The sequence below is a fragment of the Nymphalis io genome, chromosome 8 (assembly GCF_905147045.1).
Source record: "Nymphalis io chromosome 8, ilAglIoxx1.1, whole genome shotgun sequence".
Taxonomy (NCBI): Eukaryota; Metazoa; Arthropoda; class Insecta; order Lepidoptera; family Nymphalidae; genus Nymphalis; species Nymphalis io.
The window spans coordinates 13687777-13709610 of NC_065895.1; the positions used below are offsets into that span (position 1 = coordinate 13687777).

General features: G+C 36.6%; 1 protein-coding gene across 1 annotated transcript in view; it reads right to left on the reverse strand.

Moving 5' to 3' along the window:
- Positions 1–21834, reverse strand: part of LOC126769974 (uncharacterized) — a 59625-nt gene that overhangs the window by 22292 nt on the left and 15499 nt on the right. The window contains exons 2-4 of the mRNA XM_050489046.1: positions 17050–17144; positions 11109–11199; positions 3659–3706 (exon numbers count right to left, since the gene is read on the reverse strand). Coding sequence (XP_050345003.1) covers positions 3659–3706; positions 11109–11199; positions 17050–17117 — 207 coding nt within the window. The 5' untranslated portion in view covers positions 17118–17144. The remainder of the gene's footprint in view (positions 1–3658; positions 3707–11108; positions 11200–17049; positions 17145–21834) is intronic.

Genomic DNA, 21834 nt, shown 5'->3' on the forward strand with positions numbered 1-21834 from the left:
CCTTTGAGCGGAAAATTGCTTAGCGAACTAGTGAAGCCATAAACAGAAAACGCAATCGTAAGATCTTGAACCGGTGATGTTTCATAGCCCTAATCTACGCCATTCCCACTGATTGTCTTGTTTTCTACGGCGAATGTTTATTTGTTTTCACACGAATTACTCAAGAGTGAGAACACATATGGTGATACCGTCTCTATTATCTCTATCATTAGTTTGTAGGTTTATCTATATTATTAATAGAGAAGGAAAGAGCTCTCTTACAAGTTTAACGACAGTTTAAACTGAGCAATTGTTATATAATGAAATCAAATTGTACACGTAATATGCTATAACAAGTATCATGTCGACGATGTAAATATGGCAACTGAGTGAAGTAAAATAACAAAATTACCTTTAAAGGTCATAACTATTAGAAATTTTAAATGTTTAAGTATATACTGAAAAATTTTGACGAGTCATAATTATTTGTCTTTTGCATAGCTTGCTTACAGAAAAACCCAATAACTTTTTATTGGGCCGACCTAGGAATTTAACCCAGGACCTCCGGGTCTGTGGCCTTACATCAAGCCTGGTGGTAGGGCTTTGTGCAAGCTCGTCTGGGTAGGTACCACCCACTCATCAGATATTCTACCGCAAAACAGCAATACTTGATATTGTTGTGTTCCGGTTTGAAGGGTGAGTGAGCCAGTGTAATTACAGGCACAAGGGACATAAAATCTTAGTTCCCAAGGTTGGTGGCGCATTGGATATGTAAGCGATGGTTGACATTTCTTACAATGCCAATGTCTAAGAGCGTTGGTGACCACTTACCATCAGGTGGCCCATATGCTCGTCCGCCTTCCTTTTCTATAAAAAAAAAAAAAAAAAAAAGCCACTAGACAAACGAGGCAGTCGAGACTAGGACTCGCAGCTTTGGCGCACCTTGAGAGAGGTCTATGTTCAGCTTTGGACTATGATTGGCTGTTGATGAGTAATAGCTTTCTATAAAGAACAATTCATTCACTTATTCCGTAATCTGCACGAAACGAATTAGCAGTTAAGAGGACTATTACAACATTACTTTTTTCAAAATTAGGTATTTACGCACGACGACGAGCCGATCGGACTCTTGAGTTTATGACACAGCGCTGTCGCTGTAACCCAGCAATCTTGATAGTTTTTCTACTATTTCATTTATTGTTTTACTTTTTTCTTAAAATATTTTTTATTATGATAAGCAATTGAATAATTAGGGAAGGCCGGTAGATATCTCAAAATCCAACAAAACATTTTTTTTATTTTTGAGAAATTTCAGTCTTGGAGTATCTTTTTCACTGTGTGATTTAAGTGTGATCCACCGCGACTTCCCTCGTTTAAGTTATTATATATTTTTTTAGTATAATAGCAATCCCCATTTTAAGTAATTTATCAATATTAGAAAATTTAGTAAATTACTTAAAAGTTTACCCCTCTAATTAAACAAAGATTATGCTGGGAATTTCTATTTGATTTGCTCTTATAGTTCAGTCATGTTTATTCTATATATATATATATATATATATATATATATATATATATATATATATATATATATATATATATATATTTACATTTACAATGTCTGAAAACTGCTTATTATTGCTTGTATTTCGTTTAATCAAATTTGAAGTTGTCATGCAAACTCTGCGTTAAAACTTATTGTTACAAGAAGTTTTACTTTCAATCACCAGTACCAAATTAATAAAATATATTATTTCCAGGTGTTTTGAAAAGCAAATATATACCTTAAAATATAATGAGACTAAAAACATATCTTTCGAAGAGCCTCAATAAGTGCTAAAATATATTTTTAATTAAGATAAGCTTTAATCTCCCTATCGATATGAAATATAAGCAAATTATAATATGCTGAAATGCTCGCCACTTCCCCGACAAAGTAAAGCGATCGAGTTTAAGTAATATAAAATGATTTCCAACAATTACATTAACAACCAAACCATTATTAATACTATGCATAGCTAATACATAGATAAAATATAAGTGGGCTAATTGAATACTAAAAATCAGTGCTTTGAAGGTTTTTATAATACATGTCGCATTATATGTTTACAAACATCGCATGTACCGCGTGGAATGGCTGTAAACAACGCTATCGTGGTCAATCATGTCTGATGTTATCTGTGCGACGCTAATTGTCCTGCCACCGCCATCTTGCGTGCGCGCCAATTAGTGCGGAGACGTGCTGTCGATGTTATCAAGCGGTATCAATTTTTGTTTCAGTTCATGATTCATATTTATATCTATTTGTCAGAATTGATGGTTTATCTTGAATTCATTTGACAGCAAAGTGTTATTTTAAGTCGGTTTTTCATGGCAAATCATAATAAGCACGCAAACTGTAATATAATTATATAATATATCAATAAAAATGATCTTTACGTTAAAAATCTTAGACTTTAATTCGAGACTATTTATTTTATAACTATTTATATATAATTTTATTTAAATGTAGACTTTATAACAATTGGAAAAAAATGTTAATCTATACTTTATACCAATTTTTAATAGTCTGCCGATATTCATATAAATTTATCGATATCACAGTAAGTATTTATTTAAAAAATAAACCTGTCCCTAACGACTGACTAATAGACTACAAGAATGGTTTCTTTAGTTGCCTTTTTTGTCTTAGAATCGGGCGATGTAAATTGTATATGATTTATTACGGTAACATTTCTATTTTTTTTAGTAACAACCATTTATACCGTGGCCATTATTGCATTCCCAACAGCTTATCGAATGTTCCCATAATTTACATGGTATAATATCATGATATAACACGTGTCTGACATAAAATCTATTTTTGAAAATAACGTACATATATAGTTCAATATTTAGAAAATTTGCAATAACGGTTTGATAGAACTGATTTATTGAAGCTTTGTACAACGTGAAGGGCTTTAATGGGTGACGAAATAAATGTGGAAAAAATAAAGTAAAATACTATAGAATCTCCAAATGAGTCCTTACCAAATCAATACTGACTTACAAAATTAGGTGAAAACAATATCATTCGTTTATGATTTTCACAACAAGTAGTCCTTATGAGTAAATATGTTACATGAAATTATTTTCTGTGAAGGCAACCAGACGCCTTCTCTCATATTCTAATATGAGTAGATCTTTAAAGATGACCGTATTTTTGTAGTCTTATTAAAATCAAAGTAAACATAAGTTTAAGAAAGTATAACAGTTAATATAACTACTAAAGTTAATATGATTACTGAAAATTGAACAAAAAGTTTTTTGTTATACCGCGGAGATAAACATATACATATAATATTCAATATCTTACGGACTAGAAATACTATAGTTTTTAATAGCGATAGAGAACTTTATATCAAGCACTTAAATAAACACAAACAAATCAAAATTAAAAATAGCTACCGCACAAATCATGACCGCGAAATACCGCGAAACAGTGGCAAGAATGCCAGCAGCAATTACCCATTAAATAGCAGTTACGATTCTTTCGGCGAAAATTTTACCAGCTCATGTCACCGGTGGGGGGATAACGAGACAGGTTGTTATCTCATTTAAAAAATGGTTTTTCGCCATTATTTTCCTTAATATTTTTGTAATACGAAGCAATAAATAAATAGTGTAACAGTTCACCGACCTTGGCTTCCAGATTCTCGAGGTTAACGACTCCCGGCTCCAGGGTTTGCTGCAACAACAAACAAATGGAATGTCTTAAATGTTATGATAATTAGCGGCGGACAATGGGACCCTTGCTTTGTACGCCGAGGGCTCGGCCGTCTGCTTCACCGCAGAGCCTTATTAACAATTTAAAAATAAGTCTTTCACTTAAATTTATACTGCTACTTAAACTGTAAGTAAAAATACTGAATGTGACTTTTATGAGAATAGCTTCAGGCACATAAACTCTAAGAGCCGGTGCATAATTCCACCTTTTGAAAAAATAATTCTGTTTCTTAGAAAGATGAAAACCTTAGTCGTTTTTCCGAGTCGAAGACAATTACATGCTCCATTTTTGTAATTGTAAAATACGCTGTAAAAAGCCTCACGAAACTCATATTGTCAAAGTAATTCGTTAATAATTATGGGAGCGTTACACTTGTTAAAAATCATCATCATTACCTGAGAAAGAAAGTGGTTTTTTTTAACTTAAGGGTCGTATTATTTTTTACAAAGGTTAATAACATGATATATTTATTTGAATGGGAAATAGTATCATATCACTTATGCTGTCAATTAGTTTAAGTACATATGTATTACAAACTCGAAGACAATTAATGTAAATAGTTAGTATAGGCATAAAGATGACAATTTAATTAGTTCGTACGTGGGTGTGTGCGTACAAAACACAAAACATTTGTCAAAATTTATAAAAAGGTTTGACCGAATCACAATCTACATCAAATAAATGAGATCTGAGTACCCGCTGTGTAATTTTAATTGTGTCGTTTAGAAACAGTTTTGCTGTGACTCATAGTTCAGTGTTTCTTATTTACCGGAGCAGATCGAAGCTTATTAGGAATAATCAGCCCGTGGCCTCCCGCGGCCTGTTCTGAGCACGCGACTGAACTAACGCGAACAAATTATATTCACGGCGACAAGTCAACCTGCTTACAGGCTGAGCGGAATAATTGATATTTTCTAAACTTAGGTACGATGTGATCTCACAGATATATATAAGTATTTTGTTTGAATGGGTCGAATTTGCATTTGAAAATAATTAATTGAGTCTTTTAAAATAATTTAATTGCTAGCTTGTAAGCTTAAAGATCCCGAAATCTTGTCAAAATGAAGAAAAATAGATATTAAGTATTGTTTTAGATTTACGACTAAGCCCTTTACTATATATATAGCGTCATCTAGTTGTTTTGTTTAGTGGACAGACATACAAATCTCTTTCTATCACGAAGCAAAGATATAGTAGAATAATCATACTGAATCGCATGATATTTACCTTCACAACCGCAGGTTTACTTTACATGCATTTCTTAATTGTTAAACAAAATAAAATATTTATAAGTCGAATATTGTTGAGAAATTATATTTTCACGTCAGACAACTACAAAATTCAAGGCATGAGTATCACAATTATCTCAAACATTATGTGTGCTGTGCGCAGTATGTACATCTTTGGAACGTACGCCCTTGCAAGCAGAAATGTGATGTATCCGCGGTAGCGGTGCCGATGTAAAGATAAGATCCATTTCTGTTTATATCAGAGGTCTTATCAGGACTATCTTTATATTCCCGGAGACGAAGTGCAGCTGCGGTGTTCTGTTACCATAACTTTATCTTTGTAGTTGTTAGTTCATTGGTGATGACAAAAAGTACCGGCACGACTTTTAAAGCGGATGGGATAATGTTTACCGTGCTCTTTATACTTTTAATTACTTTTTTCAGTTATTTTTTTATTAATTCTAACAATAACATTGCCCTCATATGTTGCGATCATTGACTTGAAATTATTTAATTATATGTATCGTGTCTAATAAAATCCAACGAGCGAGCGCGTGCGCGTGCGCATGTCGCGTTTCACGACTCCGTGAATGTCAATTGAATTCACGTTACGTTTGAAATAATTAACACATTAAATCGGCAGTTAACATGCCATTAAGTCGCCAGACACTTGCATTGGTATAATTATTACAGTGTCATTACATCACAATACGTAACCGATCCCGGGTTAACTGAACAGTTGTTCATAATATTCGCCGGGAAGATAATTCGAAAACAAGTTAACTTTATATTCATAACAAATTAAATAAATTACTCAATTTACGTACAACCGGTCACCGGAACAGTCGTTTGTGGCCTTGGCTTAATTAACGAGAACCCGATCAATACAAGAAAAATATTATTCATTAGGTACCTAATCTAACAGCACGCTATAACCACTATGTTATCGAATGGCGGGCCGCGAACACGGCTTTGTTTACTTCATAAACTCCAAGAGGTGTGAAAGTGATCAGAGAGATATTAAATTTTCAAATTTGTATCTTAAATTTTATTGACAATTATTGTTATAAGATTTTTTAAAGATAACAGAGAGACTTTGTTAATTTTAGTAGCACGATTGGCTCCAATATAATGTTATATTATATTAATATAAATGTCCGGTCAAATATAATTACGTGGCCGGTATGTACGGCTTTCGTTAGGCTTTTTTGCTATAATATAAATATTATACTAAACCTAGCACAGTTAGACGCACCGACTGGAGAGCGCTTGAAGCAAGGCTAATTTACAAAATGTACGTTCAGCTTTAAAAAGGTAGATTTGGATTTTAGGGATAAATGCTCAGCCTCATTTAATGTCGAGTCCGTCAGGCAGACGTGGCCGCGGGCGAAAACCCATTACGTATATAGTTTAATTTCGCTATACGAAAACATATACTTCGATATACTGTGATGATGTGATTTAAGTAGCTAAACATAAAAGGAAAGATCGCGCAGTGTCATTATATTCTAAGATTTACAGTCGCTTATTTCATTTAAGGCATAAGTATTATTTAAAATATTTTTAATTACAACTAAATTATCATACAAAGTTAAATAGGTACAGACGGACAAGAGTTCCTTATTAGGTTAGATTGTAATTACCATGTAGATTAGGGTAAAAAAACTTATGTTTACTTATTGGAGCGGATTAGAAAACCTCACGAGTTGTGTTTCCTGGAAGATGACTGCGATCAACTAATTGCATTTTACACATTCTTGTCGTGCGAGAACATGCCAGAGCGATGGGTAACGTAAAAACTACTACCATTTCCCTTTGCTTTATAGCGTCCATCCGGAAACCGTTAAGCAGAAATGTTGTAACTATCGTGAATAATATGGTCTGGATTTTTTCTAAAAATTATTTACTCAAAAATATATTTTTATAAATATATAAAGAACAGTGAATAATTAATCGATAATCGTAATCGGCAAATAAACACTAAGTGTTGGCATTGTTTTCTTATTCAGGAGACACTAGCACTCTTTTGTATGAACCTGAACGTAGGATATTCTTAACAAAAATATAATGAGCAGGCGTTTAATAACAACAATATAAATGATCAAATGTAATATAAATTAATTTGATGTCGTTATCTGAAACTCTTCTGTAACTTTATGTTTTGTAATAAAACGATAGGTACTAATTACAATTATAGAAATACTATTTTTGTTTTGCAACAAGCACCTACCTCTGCCATTTAGGCAACTAGGAAATAGGTAGGTACCAGTTATATATTAGAAATGCCTTATGTCAGGGTATGGTATAACATATAGCTTAATATTGGAGCCCTTTTTAGATTCTTTTAGCTATTTGAAATAGCGAAATCAATTTGAGAACGTTTTTTGCTTAACGCATTGTTAATACATTTATAAGTGAAGTAGGAAGTCGTTTAGAATGTTTTAACAAAAGAAAATATTGTGAGAAATATTTTATATAAGAAGCTAATGTATTATTGAGTAAATGAGGTAAATAGATTTTGATAAAAAACTTAGTTTGAACGGGTAGAGCTCAATTCCTATATTACAAATATGATTGATTCTCTTGTTTTACATATTTAATTGTAGACTTCTTGTTTAGTCTGTGATCGTTGTACCTTTAGTACAAGTAATGTTCGCCTCGACACGACAGGTCGTGGGCGCGCGGCATCCTTTGTTATTATGAAGCATTGGTTGTCCAATGTCCAAACGCCTCTGTAGACTGTGAATTGATTTAAATTGTATGTTAGCAGATACGAAAAATATGCCACTAATATTAACAGAAGTAGACTAACCTATAATAATTCTTATAAAAGGTTTAGTTTTTGAAAACTGTAATTGCATATAATATATATGCAACTTGCTTCTTCAAGTACTTAATTGGACGTTAACATTAATGTTTTCTTTTTATTTTATTTGTTATGAGAAGGCGTCAAGAAGGCGTGGAAATCACGTCGTAATGTTTACTGTATCTACAATTACGGCAATTCTCAGGTTATAAAAAAACTTTGTGATGATTGCACTGTAGACACAATTGTTTGCAAGTACAGTAGGCGTCGACTTAACAGACATGGAAACTTAGGAAAGTTCCTAAAATCCAATGTATTAAGAATTGAATCGAATAAAAATATTCGGGGTCGTGTGTACAATGTAGACGTTCCCATATTTATTGTTACGGTATTGCGTGGCTGAAGTTTTAATTAATCTTATGATTCAACAAAGTTAATTAAAACCAGGATTCGTTATTTATATATAATTATTTTTATAAGTAAATACTATAAGTATTTTTTGTGGCATACGGACTAATTTCATTATCACTGTAGTATAATTTAAATTGTAGGTATTTATACAATTTATATTTATACGAGTTACCGGCCGCCTAGCGATGTAAAAGTCGTTGGTTCGATCCTGTCCGCTTGGGCTATTGGCGTTCCCGCTCCTAACACATTTTTTACACTTAATTGGAAGGGTAAATACGAATATTAGTAAATCTTTTAAAAAGGTGGCATTAATAATAGATAATTAAAAAATACTTTGTATATACTTTTATTTGAAAATGAAATGCTCAGTGGTAAAACGCGTGAATCTTAACCGATGATCGTGGGTTGAAACCCGGGCAAGCACCACTCAATTTTCATGTGCTTAATTTGTGATTATAATTCATCTAGTGCTTGACGGTGAAGAAAAACATCGTGAGAAAACCTGCATTTGTATTCCATCAACCCGCATTGGAGCAGCGTGGTGGAATAAGCTCCAAAACCTTCTCCTCAAAAAGGGATAGGAGGCCTTAGCCTATCAGTGGGACATTCACAGGCTATTACTGACATTAACTTAATTATTTAGAAACTACTGGATTGATATTACTACAACTCTAGAAGTGTTGTAGTAATAAATATCTAGTTAGGTTAAATTAATACCCGGCTACCATATTCAAGAAACAATTAGTTTTGCTTAGTATTGTAGAATTATTTACGAGGCGTTATTAAGATTTTTACTAATCGGTATCGGCTATGAATAACGAATACCTAAATTGTATGAAGACGACAGATACTAGTGTTTCAATAAAAAATGTAAATGTCAATTACAATTACAACATTTTTTTTCCGTAAGCAAAACGAATCGTTTTTTGATTATAATAACCGAACTAACAACGAGTACGGGGTTTATTCCGAAAGAGGGATATATTTCATAAGGATAGTCAAAAAGGCTATAGAAATCATGGTCCGACAAACAAAGCCGTGAGCACAACTCGTAATGAATACATAAGTCACAACGACTTTGAGTATTTTAATTTCATAACAATTTTCATATGTTCTTTGTTTCACCGTGGGGTTTATATTACAAAGGACATCGTTGTTCGTGTCGTGTGTCAACAGCGCGTGTACGTGCACAATACCTGACAAGCTCTTGTTTATTTTTATTACTCGAATACAACGTCAAAATGCGGATAATGCACGCTGGTTTGTGAGGATAACTAACGTCTGCATTTGGTGTTTGTATAAAACACAAAAAGTCCTTACTCTATATTTATTCAAAAGAGATTGAATAATGTCGCATACATTCACCGACTGCATGTGCTTGATAGGACTAGAATTAGAAGTGGAAGAGTATTTATAAATGGTTAATATTTTTTAGTGTTGGCTAAGTTTGTCTGTATAACTAGGGAGGTTCTCAGTACCCTGGTAATCCCACTAGAGAATGGAGGCCTGCATAGTCCGGTCGTCCGTCAAGCTTCGCGGTAGCATGCGCAAGCGATCCCGTCGTGCTCCTTGTTAAGACTTCCGTCTAGGGTATCGCTGGATTTTTTTGTTGTTATTCCGATGTTCGTGACGCACTCAGCGCCTCAGATAGCGGCGAGCCCCACAACCCCCCCCCCCCCCTTTCTCCCACTGTTCCCGTGGGGGAAACGCGTTACGAGTTTTTCCAGCGTGAAAAAAAAAGTGTTGGCTAAGTTGAAGTTCGATCTATCGAATGGTTTTTTGGAATACAGGACTTAAGGGACAAAATATTATGATTTAAGATTTGTTTATTTGCTGCAAGTTACTTTATACGAATAAAGATCGGACATGTTTAAAATATAAGTTTATTTAAGCGTTTTACTATTGCAGCGGTTACTTAATAAACCGAATTCAAAATGTTTTTTTTAAGCTAAGGAAAAGTAATCGAATAATTACCGTGCGCTTAACGTTCGTACGGCAGTAGAATTCGATCCTCTTCGCAACTTAACTATATATGAAGAAGTCTTTTTCGATTATTTCGTAACTTTACCAATAATTCATTATATCCTTGCACTGACTTGTAACACACAACAAAATGGCATCGACTTTTGCTACTGCTAGTGATTAAATATATTTACGTTTAGACGTCGTTTAGAAAAAGGAGGGTTCCCCGACGTACTACATTTTTGCACTTACGTATATTATTAGGCTAATAAAATTCTGAAACGTGTTGTATACCATTTCTAGAGCCATAAAATAGGTGTAAAATTCTTCACCCCTACAATGTAAGACCGCTATGATTTAACGAGTTTCGCTTTATGGTTTAGTGTGTCTTTGTAGAACTAACTAGTTTTCGCCGAAGGCTTCTTATATGTTGAAAAAGTTAATCGTTTATTTTCAAGCTCCTAGTCGACATCATGACAAAGTAAGATATGTGTTTCATAAATTTAATACATAATTCATAAAATAAAAGTCATATAAATTAATGTGACAGAAGTGAAATTTATATGTGTCAGAAATGTTTCGTTCAAACGTTACATAACCTACTCATAACAATAAAATTTGACGGCGAAAACCTTTGGTAATCGTTAGGTTATAAATATTACAATGTATGCCTCTGTATCCTATTATAGCAAATTTACAAATAATGTAAGATAAGTACAATTGAGTAACATTCCTGAGATTATTAAGATGATGCTGTTCGCATATAAAATATCTGTATGAATTCTGGCAGAGTAGAATAGATCCATTCCATCTCAACCCGTAGGTATCGCAAGAGCCGATTAAGGTATTAAGAAAGTAATAAGCACGTGCATTAAAACCTCCATTTAATAGTACCCTAGCCACCGGAATGGGGTCGGAAACACATTTATAAATAAGATGAAATAATGCGACTCACGAGTGACGCGGATCGTTGCTGTTTGTTGAGGTCATGTTGGCTGCGACTGCGCTCCTCGCCAGCGTCAGAGAACTGGCCCGACTTACGGGAGCTGCAAAACATAAATATATCTTGTAAGAATATCATCACACTTAAAAATAAACTAAAGCTTATACACTTTTCACCACTATTTATCACCATTTAAGTTTGATGTATCAGAGAAACAAGTTATACAAGTTATAAAAGACAAACATTTGCTAAATTACATTAAAATATCGAAGTGACCCTGAACAATAGCGATTCCTGATATTGTTTTCGAATATTCTGTGACGGTATTTGTAAAATTTCTCTCAAATTCCACACTGGGCGCAACAGTGCGATGGGCCGTGACAAGATTGTTCTTGTGCAGTCGTTACGTTGACTCAATAACAACATCACCTAGACATGAAACCTTGAAACACTGGCTCGATTACTTTTGCACAACTGCACTAGATTTCGTTATTAGTTGGTCAATGTGACGCTAAGTATCTGTTTTTATTTATCTTTATTACTAAATACAGGAAGAAAATCCGACCAAATTGTTATTATAACGCAATTTTAAAGAATATAATTGATAAAATATTACTTGTTAAAATTTATACTCCGCATCGTAATTATTCAATCTATTTGATCAAAAATAAAGTGATAGACAAATATAGACGAATTTATTTCAAAAATTAAATTTAGACAACAGCGGGACTAGATCTTCAACCCTTGGGCTATTGATGTATCCGCTTCTAGTAAAAAATTAACACTTAATTAGAGGGGAGATTAGTAGTATTAGTAATGACTTTAAATACTTTACTTACTTAATTATAAAAAAGGAAAAGAGTCATTTATTATTTAAATAGCTTATTTCACTATGTAAGGTGTTCATTAAATAATTATATAGAACTATACTATTTAGATTTCGAAATATCGTTTGAAACATGATTATCGAAACCAAATTTAAAACTATTATCTCTCAGTACACTTCTAGATCGATTCCGTTGTAACTGACTTGTTAGTAATTTCTATTTTTCATAAATCTATGTGCATGAAAGTAGGAAAAGATAACAGTTTAGTACCTACCTTTATCCGTGCAGTGACGGAGAAAGAATACATTTCACTGCCCCTCTCTTTCCCATGGGTGTCGTAAGAGGCGACTAAGGGATATCTGAGCGACCATCTGCTCATCTGGTGGTAGGATGCTAACATCCGCCTGGCTTGTTACCACCGTACGCATGGTGAAAAACTCGTGAAGTGGCTTGCAGCCGCGTTTCGAGGTCAGCCAGCGTACAGCCAGTGCCCGAGCGATTATTGCCGCGATGGGTGTTGGTCCAGTGGAGACGGCTGTTGAACCAATGCCGGGGGAAACTGTATTGACCTGCCGGACAGGGAGACCCGAAGAAACGGCTGTTCCGCTGGCCGCCCGTGGCATAGTACAGGGGCCCGAGCGTGCCTAACCAGCTCTCGAGGCTGCCCCACCAGGCCACGCATAATCTCGGGGTGGACCGTCGTGCCGGTTGGTGACCGGAAGGTGGGGTCCCGGCGGCCACTTCCGGGGGGGTTCGGGGGCCCTTCCGTCCGGCGGATCAGTATATTTTCCTTTTTGGCAAACATTTGGGAAAACACGCCTCCATACTTTGCCCATCCCTATCGTGGCAATACGTCGCTCGCCTCACGTCTCTTTTCCTAATTTCCAAATGGTAGCGCAAATAAGAAATAACGGTCGTTCAGCGGTGCACACCCCCACCATACCCACGCTGTTTGAGGTCGAGTTCTCTAACATCCGAGGACTCCATGCTAACCTCAACGCTGTCCACCACCATCTCGAGACAGCACGGCCAGCAATGTTGTTTCTCACGGAGACGCAAATACTCCGCCCTGCCGACACCAGCTACCTTAACTATCCCGGCTACATGCTGGAAGAATCTTTTAAAGCGAAAGCCGGAGTATGCTTGTTCGTCAGGGCGGATGTTTGTTGTCACCGATTGCGCTGCTTGGAGGACCCCTCCTTCTCCATGTTGGTGGTACGTGTGGACCTGGTTCGTCAGAGTCGAGTCTACGTGTGCCTCTACAGATCCCACAATGGTGACTTGGAGACAAGCCGATTATTCGACCATCTTAGTCGGTTGGCAGATGCTGCGCAAGAGCAGTTTCCTAACGCGGAATTGGTGTTTTTGGGGGATTTTAATGCTCACCATGAATCATGGTTGAAATCCCTCAAAACTGACCATGCTGGAAGAACTGCTCATGCTTTTGCTCTCACACACGACTTGACCCAACTGGTTGATCAGCCCACCAGGATCCCGGACATTGATGGGCAAGCGCCTTCTCTACTGGATCTTCTGCTGACTTCTCACCCGGTGGAATATCAGGTTGTGGTTCAGGCTCCACTTGGTTCTTCGGATCACGGCCTTATATCTACCAAAGTGCCACAGGCCAAGCTGCCGCCATCAGCGGTATGCAAACGTCGCGTTTGGCACTATAAGTCGGCAGATTGGGACGGTATGCGCGATTACTATGCGTCAGTCCCTTGGAAGGAACGTTGCTTCAGTGGGAATGACCCGACAGCTAGTGCCGCTGCTGTTGCTGATGAGATCATGTTAGGAATGGAATACTACATTCCTAGCTCAGATCTCATCAATAGGGGTACGCGTAACCGTTGGTTCACGCGTGAATGTGCCGACGCTGTATCATCTAAGCAGGCGGCATATCGCGCGTGGATCAACGGCTGCAATAGCGGGGCATCTAACATTGACTCACTGAAAGCAAACTACAATAAAAATTCCAAGTCCTGTAGGAAGGCATACACGAGAGCAGATGCACAGCGCATTGTACAGATTGGTCATGACCTTATTTCGCATCCTAGGGGCTCCCGTAGCTTCTGGCGTCTGACCAAGTCTGTGCAAAACAATTTCTGCCAACCTTCGCTGCCACCGCTCAGAAATCCGGACGGATCGCTAGCTCACAGTCCGCAGGAGAAAGCCGACCTCCTGGCTAAACTCTTTGCCGACAACTCTGTGATCGATGATTGTAGTGCGCAGCCACCAACAATACCTTCATGTGGCCACACGATGCCTGACATCAAAATCAGGCAACGTGATGTGCGTGCGGAGCTGCAATCACTCGATATACGGAAAGCTAGTGGTCCCGATGGAATACCAGCCATTGTGCTGAAGAAGTGCGCAGCGGAGCTGTCTCCTGTGTTAACGCGCCTGTTCCAACTTTCTCTCTCTTCGGGATGTGTGCCGGAGGCTTGGAGAAGAGCTAATGTGCAAGCGGTTCCCAAAAAAGGGGATCGGTCTGACCCGGCAAATTATCGGCCAATAGCTATCACCTCAGTACTTTGTAAGGTGATGGAACGGATTTTAAACAACCAACTGATCCATTACCTAGAAGATCACTGTCTAATTAATGATCGTCAGTACGGGTTTCGACCAAAACGGTCCACAGGTGATCTTCTAGCGTACGTAACGCACCTCTGGGGTGAAGCTATCGACAAGCATGGAGAATCGTTGGCTGTCAGCCTCGATATCTCCAAGGCTTTCGACAGGGTCTGGCACAGAAGTCTTCTCTCCAAGCTACCGGCATATGGTCTGCCTGCTCAGCTATGCACCTGGATTGCCAGCTTCCTACACAAGCGTAGCCTTCGTGTTTTAGTAGATGGTTGCGCTTCACAATTCTATGTAGTGAATGCTGGGGTCCCCCAGGGATCTGTGCTATCTCCCACACTCTTTCTTTTGCATATCAATGATATGCTCTCTCTTGGGAACATACATTGCTATGCAGATGATAGTACAGTGCATGGTGGATACCACGGACGCGCAGTGGCTGGGCGGGCGGAAACTGAGGAGAGGCGGGAGAATCTTGTCATTGAACTCGATAGGACATTAGAGCTCATCGCTAAATGGGGTTCTGATAATCTTGTTGAGTTTAATGCCAAGAAAACACAGGTGTGCGCTCTCACAGCGAAAAAGTCACCATTTTACCCTCATCCTTCCCTCTGTGGCACACCGCTGATGATACAAAGCAAAATCGCCATGCTGGGGATGGACGTTCGCTGCGACCTTAGTCCAAGGGATTACATCGAGGCTATTATAAAAACAGCTTCACGAAAACTCGGAGTTCTGAACAAGGTGCGGCGTTTTTTCACGCCACAACAACTGTGCCTGTTATACAAAACACAGGTACGGTCTTGCGTTGAATATTGCTCGCACCTTTGGGATGGCTCCGCTAAGTACCTAATGGAGGCCTTGGACCGTTTGCAGCGACGTGCAGTACGCATTATTGGCGACGTAAAGGTCACAAACACCCTTGAACCTTTACAATTGCGTCGCGAGATAGCAGCACTGAGCGCTTTCTATCGTCTGTATCACGGCGAGTGCTCTGAGGAATTATTCTCTCTAATTCCTGCTTCCCCCTTCCTTCTTAAGTCCACGCGAGCTGGTTCTCGATGTCACCGCCTAACTGTGACATCAATTCCATCGCGCACAAAGAAATTTGGCAACTCCTTTCTTTGCCGCACTACCAAAGAATGGAATTCCTTACCAGCTCACGTGTTCCCCTCCTCTTACAACCCGGGTTCCTTCAAACGAGGCGTGAAGAGGCATCTTGCGGGCCGGCATGGCGGGGACGGCTAGTACAGAACATTCTTCCCGACTGTACTGGCCGTCGTCGCGTTTGGACTCTACTACCACTTACCATCAGGTGGAGTGGAGTCATTTGCCATCCCGGGGCATATAAAAAAAAAAAAAAAAAAAAAAAAAAAAAAAAAAAAAAAAAAAAAAAAAAACCTGTTTCTCCTGCTTGTCACGATTTTGTTTCGTACCTATTTAAGTGCTATATTTAATTTAAGCTTAAGTGTTATCAATAAGAAAATGGAAACATACAAATTCATATACTCGTATGTTTTTCTCAAATTTTCATAAATGAAATTGATCGAATTTCAGTATTTCATGATTCACTGAGCGAACACTGAAGTAATTATTATTCGCAATTATATTTAAAAGGGACTTATATGTTAGACACAAGACAGTCACGAAGTGGAAAATAGACACAAAATCGCAACCACAACTCGTTTGTAAGTCATGACTTTCATAAATATTGTATATAAGATCTGCTCTCCGGAGTGACGGTCAATGTGCGTCCGCCTACACACGAGATTATTGAGGTAATTCCACGGATATTAACATTCCACTCAGAACACCCATAACGTTCTCGTTTCTTGTGAAATCAAATTTGAAACAATCACTCGATATAATTTGTTTGCCAGATACAGGTTGGCGTAAAAAACCTTATCGATACAATATACCGTAACAGTATTTATGTGCAAATATAATTAACAAAATACAATTTGATACGTAACGTTGAGTTCTAAAAATCATGTCAGATAAATAATATATTTCACTTCTACTGGGCTTTGTGCCAGAAGTGTCCCAGACGGGCTTGTCTGGGTAGGTATCTGGTATTGTTGTGGTCCGGTTTGAATGGTGAGTGAGCCAGTGCAATTGCTGGCACAAGGAACAAACATCTTAGTTCCCAAGGTTGGTGGCGCATTGGCGATGTAAGTGATGGTGACCACTTACCGTCAGGTGGCTCATATGCTCGTCCTATACTATAAAAAACACAATTTTGCTAGTGATATAAAAATATGAAAAATCAATATGCTTATTGGTAAAAAAATAACCTATTGGCTTCGTGAGACTACTATTACTTACCCGATGGGACTGCAACGGGATGGGTCCCCGAGAACTGTGCCTTCGAGCAAAATCATCCTACCACGAATAACCTTGTCAAATCTCGAGGTGTTAAGTAAAATATTTTTACTTGGCCCATCACAGACCCAACGAATACCTAATGTTTTAAGTCCAATAGTTAACTCTGCTCTTAAAATTAAATTATCTAATAGATTCTAATAAAGTGATAATTAAAATATTACCTGGCGAGTTTGCGGTGCGCGCGTCGCCCACCGCTGATCATGGAAAGCGTGCTCATCACGGCGGACATGATGTTCTGCGCACGCGCACATGGGACCTACATCAACAAGACATACTTATTAAGCAAGTGGAACGTATTATTATTGATAATTAAGCTACGCTAAGGAATTGGAGATCGCTTCATTGTATAAATACATTTTACTCTCCGTCGTCGAAAAAAAAACGGTATTACGTAAATTATGTCAAGATACAATATTATGTTAAATATCTTAGATGACTGCATGTGGTGTGTCAGTTAACATTTTGTCTTCTAGGCTCTAGTGATGAGTGGCAACATGATTCCTATTGTTTTTTTATGTTTAACTGTTTTGAACAAAACAGTCAGAGAAAATAGTAATTAAGTATGTCGAAATGTAATAAATGCAAAAATTATATATGCCAAAATTACTTGGAATGACTTGCACTAACACCTCACTATTACTGTGAAATTTCTAGTATTATACGTATATACGTAGGTATGTATATCATCTTAATCAAATTTATATATCAGGTCGGCAAGAACTACTGCCGATTAAGAATAAATTTAGCAGCAGAGTCGGATTCATAAGTAATAAGTAGACTAGCTAAGCCGACGATGGCAATTTCACTTCGGACGTAGCATATATCGATTGCAGATTTTTTTCTGCAGCTTCTGTTTTTTATATTAATTGATACTTATAAATAAATAAATGTTGCTACATTGTATACTCCACAGACTAGTAAATTTATATATTATATATTTATGTGTATGTATATAGTTTCTAAATGATCGATGTCCATAAATTTCATAGAGAACAGTATAATATTTAATTATAAATTCTCAACGCTTTGCTCAGCAATATAAATAAATGATTAAATAGCTATCGAAGGGAACCATCATCTTGCGTAGTAATTACTACATCGACATTTCGATTCGATATTTATTGCGCGATCGTTTCTTACAGCGACTCGGCTATGGAAGTATTCATTGAATAAAAGTATTTTAAATTTCATTATGAAATGGCAAGACATTGTTTCTATTTTTTATATTTATTTAACTTCAACGAATTTTTAAAGCGTCAAGATAATGTTTATTAAAAATAGTAAAAAAATCTCCGATTCGTAAACGATTATTTTACCGTTAATTTGTAAAACATAGTTACAAAATAGTATCTAAACATAAGATTAACATTCATAGTTTTGACATAATGTCATACATTATATTGAAAACGTAATCTCGTCAAGAAGCACGATTTAATGAAAAGTGCATTGTAATTACTGCAGTGAGTCTGCAGTCTTATAGTATTATATGATTTGTTAAGATACTATGATCTAGTGCCGTTGAGATAAAACTATGGAGCGGCTCACGGTCACGGCTCACAAATTGCACGATGCACGCGTGCTTGCGCCGACGCAGCTAACGGACAACCGCGATACCAGACATTACATAATACCTCGTAGAAATCCGCAAATCGTTGAGAACACTGCTTTTTAGATAGAGAGCTATAATTTTTAAATTATACGTAACATTAGCCCACATTCAATCTTTTGTGAAAAACACTTATCACAATGGTAGAAAAGGCAAGTTAAAAACAATGTTATCTTGCAAATGTATTGCCCTTACATAAAATACTTAGCACTACAACAAAATGTTTAATTTTGTTTACTTACTTACTCATAGCTCGTAGATTCGACCTTAACTGACATTTGCAAAATAACCTATGCCTATTTGGCACACTATAAAGCCATTAATAAAATACTTATAATTTAAATTACGACTTCATGACGCAACAAGTGAATGTAAAGTTAATGTCCCACTGCTGGGCAAAGCCCTCCTCTCCTTTTGAGGAGAAAGTTCGGAATTTATTCCACCACGCTGTTCCGATACCGGTTGGTAAAAAACTACAAAAACCGAACTGCAAGAAACTTAGTAATTACTGTTTTTAACAATCAGAAAATTACATACAATAATATAATAATAACATTATCATGTGCAATATAAGAAGCCTTATTTTTTTTTAAATAAGTGTAATATTTAGTTATTAGTAAACATAATGATCTTATCATCATTATCATTAAAAAAACATAATGATGAAATAAAAACACAAATTAAGCACATTTAAATGCTTGCCCGGGTTGAACTCCGTATAAAATTCATCTGTCCTAAGCACTGGGCCACTTCGTCTCGCTCAAGTGAAAATAGAATATTATTAATAGTAAACCGGATATCTTCAAAAAGTATTTTATCACAAGTTACTGCCGTTAAAGCTGTCCATTAGTCTAAAACTAATCAGATAGGCGCTGTCAACCGTCCAACAGCTGTCTGCGAGAAGGCACGTCCCCTCTGTCTGAATCGCTCGCACATCACACATACATCTCAAACGTGACCATCGCATGTTTGCTCTTTCGACTAACTAATTACTTTGATTATATTGAATGTTGTTATTCAGAAAGTATATTTTATGTAAAATGAAATGGAAAAAGATTTATGTAAATGTTTTTATTATTTCTAAATTATATATAAAATTTTATATTATTAAGTGTATTCATTTTCTTGACCTCGATAACCAAAAGCGAGTTGACCTTTTGATACAAATTAAACAAGTTACGTTCGATAGAGATAAATATTCGTTATTTCGATTAAATGTAAAAACACGTTTGGAAACCAAGTCAGGCTGTGGCATCGTCGTCTGACGCGTTGACTGCTATGCATACTGCTGCTACTGAAGTAACTAGAAAACGTCAAGTGCACCCATTTTTTAAAAAGGAAAGTTTAATATTTACTTAAGTATTCAAAAAAGAAAGCAAAAGTCTGGGCTAACGATAAGACTGCCTCCACGTTTGAGAAGATTTTGTAGCTCTTCCTGCAACGCGGCTCCAATACGTGTTATGTGGATATACATGTGGTGGGTTTTTAATACGACTCATTCCAAGTCGGGTTTCCTCACGATGTAAATAGTAAACACAAATAAAGCACATGAAGTTCAGTGGCGCTTTTCTGTATTCCGCAGTCATTGTGATATTTAATCGAAATGATTATTTAATTAATAAAATACCAGTTGAGAAAGACAACAATAAAAATGGAAGATAGGGGACTTCATAAAGGGATGTTATAGGCATTAAAATACAGTTTCACTCAATGGCGTAAGGCTTGCCTCATAGCCCATGAACATAAAACTGGGCGCCAAACCACACTTTCCGTTAACTAATATGCCTGGGATGGAGCGCGATCTCGGTGAACTATTAAATAGCACTTAAATTATACGACTTCACTCGCTTAGTTCAGTTTTTGTTTGTTTCATATAGAAAATAACGCTAACTTCTATTATTTGAAAAATATACTTTGTCGATGTTATTTTATAAGACACCTTTGGGATTAATGGTACGATTTACTTTAATAATAAAATGATTAAGACAAAAACCGACACTTTAAAGGAATAATATTAAAGTTATATAATATCAATCTCGATGTTTTTTTAATTAGCGACATCATATGAACAACGTAAAGGTCACGATAATATTCTCCTGACGGATTTTGGCCGTGGAGATTAGCCAATGCGCTAATCGTATAATCCTATGGGACGGTAATTCGACTCGCAGGACCAATGGCCTTACTTGCCTTTTGAGTTATTCCGGGCTGCTAATCAGAACTTTGTAACAGAAAAACCTAATATTTTTAATTGGACCTAGAATTTGAACGTTAATATAGTTCTATAAGCTGGCCACTAGACGAATGCGGCAGACGAAAGGCTTTAATACATATAGAAGTACATTTCTCTATCATGTTTACCTGCCGATTGGCCCGAGAAGGAAGCTCGTCTTGTTAAATCATAGGAACGTCATAAGAAACAGCACCCTTGCCCACAAAAGGCTCTTCTTATAACAAACTACCTTGTAGTATCCGTGTCTGTAAATCAAACGCAAGCAGCGCCCGTTCGTACGTACTCCACCGGGGGACATGTATTATTAATATCTAGACGTTACGAACTTATGATTTATTGACATTCGCCGCGTTTCTCGAGTCTAATCAAGTGTTAATTTACGACGAAATGCGAAGCGAACGTCGTTTTTATTACTACCTTTTAATATATTTTAAGACTTTCTTAATAGGCTTTACTCTGGCAGTTAAAATACAGACTAATAATTAATTAAATAACTTCGCACGCGTACAATTAAAGTTTGAATCGGAGATTTTTTTTTAAATTATTTGTCTTGCGAAGTAATTGCGTAGACCAACCAATAACTTTTGCAAATTTAAAATCAAAATAATAATAATCAAGTTATCTCTTACTCTTACGATTCCAAAGTACCAGTACTGTGGAATCGTAGTTTAATAAATTTGTTAAATGCATAGGTACCACTGGTTTACATTTAATTGTAACACAATGTGCAGTAAACAGTAAACAGTATATATTTATTATTTTATAATGTATATTCTAAAGTTAATCGTTGTGATAACATTAGCCACACTTTATAGTTACGAAAGACGGTAAAAATCAAGTTGCATGGAGCAAACAATTTTAAGTCACAAAAAGAACACTTTATAAAGGAATTTATTATCATTAAAAATACCCTAATGAGGCGGCGCATTCTTTCGATTTATAAAATGGTTGTGTATAGAAAGTATGTGTATCGCATGACTGAATCGTTTGATCGTGATCCAAAACAACGGGCTAACTGAGCAATTTCACTGGGAAGGCTCAAAATGATGGCAGAGCCAGAAACCGGTCCGACCAAAGCGTCGAACTGACTTTTTGTATTTCCTTTTT